At 35.4% G+C, this 12330-nt stretch overlaps 1 protein-coding gene across 1 annotated transcript; it reads left to right on the top strand.

Moving 5' to 3' along the window:
• The first annotated feature begins 329 nt into the window (after positions 1-329).
• Positions 330-12251, top strand: LOC136829558 (uncharacterized). The gene is made up of 3 exons (XM_067088404.1): positions 330-406; positions 9417-9547; positions 10748-12251. The coding sequence occupies exons 1-3, from the start codon at positions 330-332 to the stop codon at positions 11557-11559; spliced, it is 1020 nt and encodes a 339-aa protein (XP_066944505.1). The 3' UTR covers positions 11560-12251.
• The last annotated feature ends 79 nt before the right edge of the window (positions 12252-12330 follow it).

Genomic DNA, 12330 nt, shown 5'->3' with positions numbered 1-12330 from the left:
AGAATTAATGCCAATTTACAGTTGCACTGAAGTCAAAATGAAGCTGTTCCCCACTCTCTCTCTCTCTCTCTCTCTCTCTCTCTCTCTCTCTCTCTCTCTCTCTCTCTCTCTCTCTCTAAGAATTTTCAAGCTTTTCAGAAGTCATTAATATATTTTAAAAATCATTAACGTGTTAAAATTTATACAAATAAATTTATCCCGACCCCTACCATTATATTAATAGAGAATTAAGTGTATATTGTACTGCTACATTAAGCACCGAAGACTTTTGTCAATCTTAGGATACGGAGAATGGGAAAGCTAGAAAGGTCACGGAGACAAAGAGTAAAATGAATCGATGGACTCCAGGCGAAGTTTCAGTTGTTCCCAAGATTCATTCCAGCCCGGAGTCCGCCGAGGAACGCAGGTGAGTTGGTACTGCCTCTCTTAGGCCTAACAAGTTTTACCTGAAGAGTTATCTCTTTGTACTGAGTGAGAGCTTAACTTTTTGGAATAAGTTTGAAATTAGATCTTGAATAGCTGCATTTTCCCGCTCTGATATTTCAAAATTCATGCCCGGGTTGTCGTTTTAATTTAAGCCTCGAGATATTTTGTGAATGGAAAGGGAAAATAAACCTGGCCACCATCTTTAATTTGGTCGTCTTACCGTCTAAACTAAGAAAACAAAACCAGTTAAACTGAAACGAAGCCAAAATAAACGGATGTGACTTTTTATATACAGGAGGGCTAAAGAATTTCAATTATTATTTAGAATAACCTGTCCGTTCAGGTCATTCAACTGCCTTTTCTGGTTACTCAGTTCATCATCAGATTCAGGCCTAGACTCAGCAAAGGGATTATTTTTCTTGTAGAAATTTATTATCTGAAAACCTGATTGTATTTATTTTTACTTCAGTCTATGTTATCCAAAAAACATTTCATTAATAGGGATAAGTAAAAGAATATACTTTTGCAGTTATTGTGAAAAAAGGATAAAACCTCTTACCCGATTTTCAATACCTTTGAGATGTTAACGTTAATTCTTCTGGCATTTTTATACAATATCAGATAGTAGAATTACAAGGTAAAGAGTAGCGTTTTCAGATCAGAAAGTGTGTGAGGAAACCAGAACGTCAGATTCATTTAGAAATAGTTCCGTGTTAGTATCAGCACAGAAAGAGATATATCAAAGGACCTACGACTATTTTCTTCAAAAGAATAAAGAGGCAATATGGCCCACTTAAAAAAAAAATTCATCAGCAGCAAAAGTGTTTTTCTGTTTCCTCTCAGAACATGATTGTCTTCTTTAGACTACAATACTTCCAAGATATAGAATGATTTTTAATTTCCTCATAAGAGATTTTTAAGGATTACCTGTTTTGTTTTTATTCCTTAATCATCCAAATATAAGTTGAATATGCAAGACCAAATACGCTGTAATAAAAGCATAGATACGATAACAGTTTGTATAAGGACAGAAATAAATAATTCAAATTCGATTTTTCCCTTTTTTTCAGAATGGGTCAGAAAGAAGTGTGGCTGTACCGTTTGGTTTGGTTGGGTTTAGTCCTGACACAAGGTAGGTCTGCCTAAAAAGTAAGCTTTATTAAATGTCATACAGAAGGGACGTAGTTAAGACCTTGGATTAAGACCTTGGATCCGCTGATAAGCAACGTTTTATATGAGCAACATAGTTGTACTGGCGCTTAATGAAAGACTTTGTGATGTTTTACTTATCTCTCTCTCTCTCTCTCTCTCTCTCTATATATATATATATATATATATATATATATATATATAAATATATATATATATATATATATATATATATATATATATGTGTGTGTGTGTGTGTGTGTATATATATATATATATATATATATATATATATATATATATATATATATATATATATATATATATATATATATATATATATATATATATATATATATATATATATATATACTTATATATATGTGTGTGTATTATATGTTTATGTATATATAAATATATATACAGTATGTATATATATATATATATATATATATATATATATATATATATATATATATATATATATATATATATATATATATATGTGTGTGTGTGTATATATATGTGTGTGCATGTGTATTGGTATATATCTTTTCTTCCAACTCAATATGACACAAACCAAATTTCCTAGAAAATTTTATAGCCAGACAAGAATCGTACAACTGACTAAATCAATGACTGCAGGCAACGCACAGATCAACCTAACCATCGTGAATACCGCTTATGTATCGAAAATTTTTCTATTCATGGCTACTATACTAAATGTTTTAATCAACTGCAGAGAGTAGATAAATACATGGCGAAACAAACAAAAGAAGAATAAGTGAGAAATCCAAGAACAAGTGTGATTCAGTCAATTTCATTGCAATTTGTTCACGAAATAACTAACATGATTACGTAGCATTCAATGGAATGACTACCCAGAGGTCACAGGGCATAAACTTGGGAAGTCTTAAAGACTGGAGTTTTCTGCTACCCGGCATCCGGCTTTTAAGAATAACTGTTCAAACAGCAAAGATTAATTTGCATATAATTGAGATCTAAAGTAAGTGTTGGTTTCAACACAGTAGCTTGATATCTGAACTTCAACAGCGTGAAAAATGAAACTCTTGGTGATTTCTCTCTTAAAGTTCGCAATCTCGACTTCTTTGCGCTTATTTTGGATATGTCGCTAAGGGGGTGTCAGCTATTGGGGGGAGTAGGTCCCCAGTCAGATGCTTGTCCCCACCACTGGGACCCCAGGTTGAAATTCCTTTTGTAGCTAAACTTTAACCCTTACAGCATTTGATACATTTACATTTAGTAAGAGTTGAAAATTAATTGAAATTTGAGCTCTATCATTTCAAATACGGGTTTACTAATGACTAATATTCTTATTTTCCTTCATTCATATGGATTATACATTCGAGAATAGTGTATTTTACTAATTAGAGAAATGGTACGTTAGTTGTGCAATTTTATTTGGTCCCCCCAAAATATTTTGGCCCCACCTAGGCATACACAACTATACAAGTCTATAAATCCGGGTGGGGAATAACAGAAGCTTTTCGGGCTTCGTGGAAGGATGCGAACCAACGCGTGAGCGGTTCCAGGGTGAACGCGCTAACACACTTTGTGGAACTGGTTAAACTTATAGAAATTTAGTGTACACGAAGAACGATTCATTTATTTAGAAAACTTGGCAGCCCCAGAAAGAGTTTGTTGATTTCCTATAATCGTAATGCAAAGACAAGGAGATTTTTTCAGTTACAAGTAGATGATATGGCCTTATACATTCCCTTATTAAAATAACACGAAAAATCTGAATAGCCTCTGAATAACTCAAACAGTTTTAGAGTCCAGAATAACGAGAACACTCAGATGAAACGAGAGAACTGCTTTTTTTAAAAATTAAGGAAACTATATCAATATTTTAATATTTTCCAATCCGTTTCGCTATGATTTCGATAAATGCCTATTACCGCCCACAAAGAATTCTGCTTGGTTTCATTTCTGTTTCTAAAAGGGCGTACGAATTTCAATTTGACGAATATATATATATATATATATATATATATATATATATATATATATATATATATAATATATATATATATATATATATATATATATATATATATATATATATATATATATATATATATATATCAACTTCCAAGATAATAAATAATTCAATTGTTGCTGGAAAGAAAGAAAGAAAAAAAGAGGAAAAAGTAAACAAAACAGCAACATTGCGATTCGAGAAGTAATCTTGTTCGAAACACGAAGGTAAACCGTGCGGATGACGTACCTCCCACACAGGAACATTTATAAATCACCGCTGTTTACGAAGTCTTTCAAGTGAGGCCGTGATTAATTTTTCTTGTACTTTGTGGGCGTTTCTTTGCAGCCAGTCTTTCTTTCTTTACCAGCTGCCTCAATCATATTTAACCCTCCATTACCTTTTAATTAATTTTCTGCCAATAATCCATTGCAGTGACAGAGCAGAGCAAGAGAAATTAATTTTTTCATTGAAAGAATGTCGTCCGTAAAGACAATTCAATTACGCAGTTTCGATTTCGTTGTGATTTTGGCTGTGAAGAACGCACCCACCGTTAGAAATGACGTTCTGAGAACAATATACATCTCAAACCAAGACTGGAAGTGTACAGTCTGATATACTAGTTGATGCGCTCAAAATTATCAAAATTTTTTCCATTAATCGATACAGTTCTGCGAAAACTATTCACCTCAATTCGACAGAATAGGTACTACCTAAAATTAAATCTAAATCTAGAGAGTTTGGTGAGTTCCTTTAATTTCAGCATTGTAAAATCTCGTGGCCTTTGGGTACATGGACGACTGAAGATTCAATGAATGTGAAATTTTCTTTAACATACATATCAAATGCAAGGCTAATACATTCTTCATACAGATGTGAAAACGTTATATATATGTGTGTATATGTGTGTGTGCTTGTGCATGTGTGCGCATATGTACATGAATGTATATGCATATATATATATATATATATATATATATATATATATATATATATATATATATATATATATATATACATACATACATATATACATTTATATACATATATACATATATATGTATATATCTGCATGAATGTATGCGTGTGTATATTTTTTCACAATGACTTTTTAGCTTCCAAATTTCCTCAAACTAAGATTACTTATCAGATAATTATATTTCTTTACATGTGAGTCGGTAAACGGAGAGAGAAGTTGATCGAAGAAAATTATACTACACAATTATTGAACTTGTTACTGTGCTAACAATTAGGGTCGTGAGTTTCTCCCGTGTTCATACAGGACCTTTGAGGCTATTCGTTAATGTCACCTGTCCAGTGTATTTATGCTGTAGTTATTTATCATTAATAATGACTGGCAAGAGTATTCATGTCGAGGTTATTAATCATTAATGTTGTTATTTTACCGTTAGATACTGTATTTCAATTGAGACCGAGATATTTCGAATATGTTAGGGTTGGAATTTTTAGTCAAGCTGGGAGGAGGGATATGAAACACAGGAATTTCCGTTTTGCTTCAGGATTTTTTTTTTAAATAGTATCCTTCAGTCGAACTGGATCTGACACTGGGGCACAGAAAGGTTTGTTTAACAAATACTACTAATGTGGAACTATTTTAGTTCCTGAATGATATAATATATATATATATATATATATATATATATATATATATATATATATATATATATATATATAGATAGATAGATAGATAGATAGATAGATAGATAGATAGATAGATATATATATATATATATATATATATATATATATATATATATATATATATATACATATTTACATTTACCCCAAACTCTTCAACGGTAACATTCCATTGCTTATATGAGAGACTATAACAAAATGTATTATATTTCTTCAGGCATGAGATTGCTCAGCCTCTGACTTACGGTCTTTGGTTTGCAATTCTCCATTCTATAACAAAAGCTGAAGAGGGGCAACCATCTTTGAACTCTCCGTCACGAGAGTATTACGTTACAGTTTCCAGACAAGGTTAGGCACGGTATTACAAAGAGACTAGGTATGAATATATATATATATATATATATATATATATATATATATATATATATATATATATATATATATATATATATATATATATATATATATATATATATATATATATATATATATATATATATATATATATATATATATATAAAGGAAACTCAAAAGTAGCAAATTTAAACTGAAAGTGCTGTGGTATCATTTAAGGACTATATCAGCACAGTGTAATGCTACACGCTCTGAAAAGAGATAATGAAAAGAATCGTGAGAAGAATTTGCATTCTTCAAGCTGCAGTAATCATTTTTCCCAAGTATATTTCTCAATTTTTTTTTTTTTTTGTCTCTCACAATTTTGAAATAACTAAAGCTGAAACTTATTTCAACGAGCCTCTCAGCCTTGTATAATGCTGTTATTCTTCAGTTTTATCACCATCCGGAAAAGATGCTTACATAAAACCGTTCTCAAAATAACCTATATACATCCACTTGCAACTGCAAGGGACAGATTATTTACCGATACTTATATTTTCATATTTGTGGTGTATATTTATTATTTGTATTTATATCATTAAAACTTTGAATATGAATTAGAGTTCGAATAGCAGAAGCACAGATCTTAGAAAGTGTGAGATACTGATTATATGGTCTTTCTCCCAAAATATTTTATCTGTGTCAGTAAGTTCAACACTGATTTCTACATTTTGTCCATTTTTCAAGCTTCGTGTGAACCCCCCGATGGTACTTGCCTGGAAGTCGTCAGCAGGGGCAAGAGGATTATACCATATTTTTTCTTCATCAGCCCGAATTCGATTGCTCACTGTATGCACAAATGTGCCCTTGCAAACTACTTTTACGCTGGAACAGAATATGGGTGAGTTCTCTTGGAAAATTTGCTGAAATAGCTAGTAAGATCAGAATAATGTCATATGGCTAATTATTTCACATTTGAGAAGACTTACTAGGATGGGATCCCTTGGGGAGGGTCTCCAGTCCTTACTCCGAAGATGCCTTTGCAGACAGAGCCAAGGCACCCCTAGCAGCGAGAGCGTCCTCTGAGGAGCTTTACCAGGGGAGATGCAGGCTTCTGTCAGGCTGGGAAGCTTCCCTAGAGAAGAGCCTCACCTTGGGAGTGGTGGTCAAGGCTTCCTGAGGAAGGCATCCGTTTGAATGTCTTCCAAGAGGGAGCCAGGGCACCCCTGGAGGGGACCCTACATCCTTGTAGGGCTCTTACCAGGCTGGGAAGATTCCCAAAAAGGATCTTCCCAGCCTGGAGTTGAGGTCAAGGTTTCTAGGGCAAGGAATCCCTTGAGGAAGGGCTATAGCCCCACCCCTTGGGATACCATCCCAGAGGGAGGCGGAACACCCCTCAGAAGGGAGTCCTCATTCAGAGCACCCTTTCCAGGAGAGAGGAAAGGCTCCGGCCAAGACGGGAAATGTCCTCATACGAGGGCCTCACCCCAGTGATGGAGCCCAAGTCTTCTTAGGGAAGGCATCCTTTGAAGAGGTCCTTTAGGACCCTGTCCCTGAGATGCCTTCCTAGAGGGAGCCAGAGCATCCAAGAAGGGAGGTCCTCCTTTGGGGCTGCCTTCCCAGGAGGGCCTCACAAAGGGGCATCCCTTTAGGAGGGTCTCCAGCCCCTCCGTCTGGGATACCTTCCCAGAGTAAGCAAGGGCATCTCTACCAGGGGATGCCTTCCCGGGACGGAGACAGGGCCCTGCCAGGCCAGGAAGCATCCTGATATATAAAGGATACGCATGCATGCTCTGCATTCGTCATAAACTCTCAGAAGTTATCAGGACCCGATGTATTCCCAAATGCATTCAGATAACTGCATCAGCATGTTAGTGAGATCATTCGTTAAAGGATTTTCCTAATAACTTGTTTTATATTATGTGTTTGTGTGGGTGAATTTTCCGACTAACGAAGAGGAGGTCGAAAGTTTAAATGCCATCCTGCTTCCTGTGCACATCTCTGTATGCAAATAACCAAAGTGTGCTTGTCAAAAGAGATAGATAAAGAGAGAAACTGAAACATAGGCTGATGGTAAAAGAGATCTCTGTAATATAAAATTCCGAGCATGAAAATTATTTATCTCCTGCAAACCAGCCATTACTGAAATATTCTAAATTTCAAAAATTCCTCCTACGAATAATTACTAATGAGATAATCTTCAGGGCGATGGGAAACTACTTTATAAACTAGGAATTAACCTAAAATTCGACGAGAGCGAGTTCTCCTAGAGCTGAAAAAAACACTCATTTAAAGGTGCATTGTCATTTACAGTTCATCATACAAAAGTTAACTAATTTCTGATCATTCCGGGGAAGAGTAATACAGTTATTTATTGTCAATTAGGGTGGAGGCAATGGCGGAGTGCTCCTAAACCCTTGGCTACGCCCATATCAAAAGCTGATACTAATGTTCTAGTTAATTTTTCCCGCAAAGATTCTAAACCCAAACTAAAAATAAAGAACTGAATAAAAGAACAAACAGCTACGGCAAACTCATTGTAATAAGAATCAAATTTTTCATCATTCATCTTATGCATCACTCTTGCCTTTTTTTTTTTTATTCCTGAAATGGTTGGCTTTAGCAAAGATTTATACCAATTGTGGTTGAATTATTACAATAATTAATTTCAGAAACCCGGCCACTGACAAACATTTTATTTACGACTGCTGTTAAAATATTGAAACGATTTGCTTCAGGAATCTGTCACTAGCAAACGATTCATTTTATTTGGTGTTAGAGTTTGTCGCAGCTTTCACAGCAAGTTTAATCCAGATACACCATGGTCATGTAAACGCATGCGCACCTTGATATCCATGAAAAAGAACATTACTCTTGCATTAGAACCAATTTACAAACGTACCTATTTGAATCAAGCAACTAACAGTTTTACACATGTAAAAATTTATCTCATAATTTTAGCCAAAGCTGTGAAATCATGCGTATACTCGTATGAAAGGTTTTAACAGCGTTTGTTTTATCAATATTTACTCTGGCGTTCCGAAGAACTTGAATAAGTTCCTGTTTACCTGCAATTAATGTGACAGCTTAATGACGATATAATTTGTTTGCTTCATTTAGCATGGCTTTATGTAAATGAGCCGTTTTCAGACCACAAAACCTTGGTAATAAATTTCATAAATCAGTTTGTTCCAAATACATGTACCAGTGATAGAGTTCCTGTCTTGTGGTACTAGTTTTATCAAGGGATTTCCGGTTATTGACAAAGAAAGTTATTTTAAAAAAATACGAAATCAAAATTCCAGAGTAGTTACATGTTTACATCAAACAAACATACAAAAAAAGTCATGGAAAGTCACATTCTGAAGCTTGATAATTATATTAAAAAAAAAAAGGCCGCTACCAGATAAGAACGTAAGCGGGCTGCCAACAATTGGTGGATAATGGCTCTCCAAACAACACCGTTAAGGTCACCAGGAGATTATAGACTGATGTCACAACAACTACGTCAGCAGCCAATGAAAAAACAACAGTGTCGAAGTCAGGAATTTAATGACGATAACGTACAAAGATGACAACTGGTATAAATACAATGATTTACTATCAATAAAAAAGACATTGCATTTCTTCCATAAGGATAGCGTGGCCTACGCACAGCTGAGATCCAAAGGACCAGCCTAACATGATAATACAAATGCCAAAATGAGAAATGTGGCCCTCACCAGACTTCATAATATATTTGCAAAACTGCCAGCACTTACTTTTACAAAGTAAAACCTGGTAGAAGCATCACACTCACACTGCTTTCAGTTACTTTTCCATTGCTTTTGTTATATCCTAACAGGAGTTACTGCGCCTGTACCAATGGTCTCGACGGCGTCCCAGTCACTGAAGGAAAGTGTACTACTCCATGTGCTGGGAACCCTTGCCAAATTTGCGGGGGATATCTCTTGGTGAATTTCTACGCCATATCACGTGAGTAGTCATTTTGATGCTTGCTTTGTGTATCGACTTGTGAATTCACATATCATCTCATTGTTCTGAAAAGTTCGTCCGTTACCGTTTGATGCTCTGTAATCTGTTTTATTGCACTTCATTCTCTATCTTAAAGGGCGAGGCCTTAGGAACTGGTTATTCCGTTTATTGCCAAATTCATATTGATTCGTTAGAAATGTTACAGTTTTGTTTAATAAGTAGAGCGTGATCTTATTTTTCCTGTTTCATTTTGTTTCCATTCGTTCCATATTCTAAGCAAAAGCTCTTATATCTCGCAGCCCAGTAACTGGTACTTAATGTTTTTTTTTTTTTATGGAAGCTTCTTCGTACCTTCTGAAATTACCCAAAAATGGTTTACATCTGCTCATTCATAATAAAAATGACATTTTAGAAGTAAACACATATTCTAAAAGGCTGTATAAGATATTTGAAGATCTTGTTCAGCGAAATTTTTTTTAATCAATTTGGCACTTAATCAGTTCTGATCGAGAGGCAAGGACGCCCTGTTAATATTCTGATGATATTTTTCTATACAAGCATTAACACATTAGGAACCTGACAGTCACCTGTAGCCCAGTTCGGCTGCAAGGATCTAGTACCACAGAATTCATTCATACGAACACTATCATGCATGCAATAATTAACATTATTTTCTAATTATCTTGTCAATTCCCACTGTTTACCCAACTTGCTTTACACGTTTCCAAATCTTCAGCATAACTCACTAACCCCATGCCGTTATTTATAGTCCCAGGCTATAATCTATTATCATGCTAAGGCTCCGTCACTCAGTTTTATTTCCATTCACAGTGAGATAACCTACCAAAATTTATTAGGTTCTTCGACAGTTTCCTGTTTGAATTTGTCATATATTTGGAAGCACGAAATAAATTTCAATATTAACAAGATACCTTAAAGGTGAATAGAAACAAAGTTACAATTTCATATACGAAAAAACCATCACTCAGTGATTCAAACCAGCGTAGTCTAAGCCCTTGGTAACGTGAACGACTCGTAAGATAACAAATTAGAGCAAGATTCATCCATATAAAAGGGGAGTGAAAAACTCTTGGAAATGGAGTAAAGGTTTCCAAGTAAGTCAGTTTTGTTATACAAAAGTATGAGGGAGCGAAGAGAAAATATGTGACATAGTGCTCATCTCACTTTTTGTTTTTGCAGCTGATATGGCCAGGACACCACCGCCAGATGATCAGTGCAAAAGTAGTACAGAATCAACTACAACTGCATCACCAACAACATCCACCACTGCTTTTTCATTAACAACAACTACGCCATCACCAGGCCTTTTTGACATTCAACCCTCAGATACAACTACCACAGTACCCCCCACTACCACTGTTACCAACACTTCAGAAACCTTTACCGACTCATCACCACTCACATCCTCATCAACCAGTCTTACCACAACAGACTCAGCTACCACAGAACATTTAACCCCTACTACAACTACCACCATCGAAAATATTACCACCACATTGTCATCATCATTAACTAGTGTACCACCTTTAGATAATTTTACTTCAGAATCATTAACCACCGTTGCATCTCCTTCAACATCTACAGCTTCAGTTTCAGAATCTACCAACACAGAAACCTCAATGTCAACAAGTACAATGTCCTCATCACCTAGTATAACTAGCACAGTACCGTCTACAACACCTAACTTTACAACTGACCTCTTCACCACATCAGTTCCTGAAGGTCTTATGACGTATACATTAAACAGCACATCAACAGCTCAGTCCACCTCAACCAGTAATGCTTCAACTGACACCACAGAACCACTAGCCAGTAATACTACCGAATCAGTCACTACTACTTATGCTATATCATCTATAACTTCTACATCCACAATGCAATATGAGACTATTACAAACCAGTCAACTACAATTCTTGAGAGCTTAACTTCCACAACTACACCCACAGAAACAGCAGCTACAGACACAGTTTCTCACCCACACAATCAATAAATCAGACAATTGTCTCAACTCTGTCATCTTCAACGACTGTCCCATTTCCCTCTACTGAATCACAGAACAGTACATCAACATCCACGGTCCCAGATTTAACCGTGCCAACATCCACACCACTGGTAGGAGAACTACTAATAGAACAAGCTACTGTCTCAGAAAACTCTACTGCTACTGAGTCAACTTTTCTTACGGCACAGTTAGAAACAAATGCTACAACGTTACTCTCAAATCCTCCAGCAACATCCCTGCTAGTCTCAGCCTCTTCGGAATTAACTGAAATGCCTAATCAGTTAGTAGATGACACGACAGCAACACAAACAACAGCTGAAACTGTGTTAACTTCACAAACAGGAGAGCAGACAACAATAGATACATTTCCAGCAGAACTAAGCACCACCCAAACTTCACCCGCCTCATCAACCATAACATCAACAGACATAAATATAATAGAACTAACAACCACCTCAGCTTCCCAGTCCTCTACAACAGTGACATCTACCGATGATTCTACAACGACGGAAGGTAAGAGACTAAATTTGAATAAATAGGGGATTTGATGCAACCACAAATTTACACTGAACTGCTCGCACTGAAAGAAAATGCTAGTTTTTGCCAGAAGTCTACTTTTCATATCTGCAGGATGATGTTGTAATGCATTATCTTGTTAAGATGACACCAAGCAATGAATTGATGACGTTGATATCCAAAATATATATATATATATATATATATATATATATATATATATATATATATACAGGTATATAT

Source organism: Macrobrachium rosenbergii, chromosome 44 (genome assembly GCF_040412425.1).
Source record: "Macrobrachium rosenbergii isolate ZJJX-2024 chromosome 44, ASM4041242v1, whole genome shotgun sequence".
Taxonomy (NCBI): Eukaryota; Metazoa; Arthropoda; class Malacostraca; order Decapoda; family Palaemonidae; genus Macrobrachium; species Macrobrachium rosenbergii.
The sequence above is the reverse complement of the archived record's forward strand: the minus strand, read 5'-3'. Positions and strand labels throughout refer to the sequence as shown.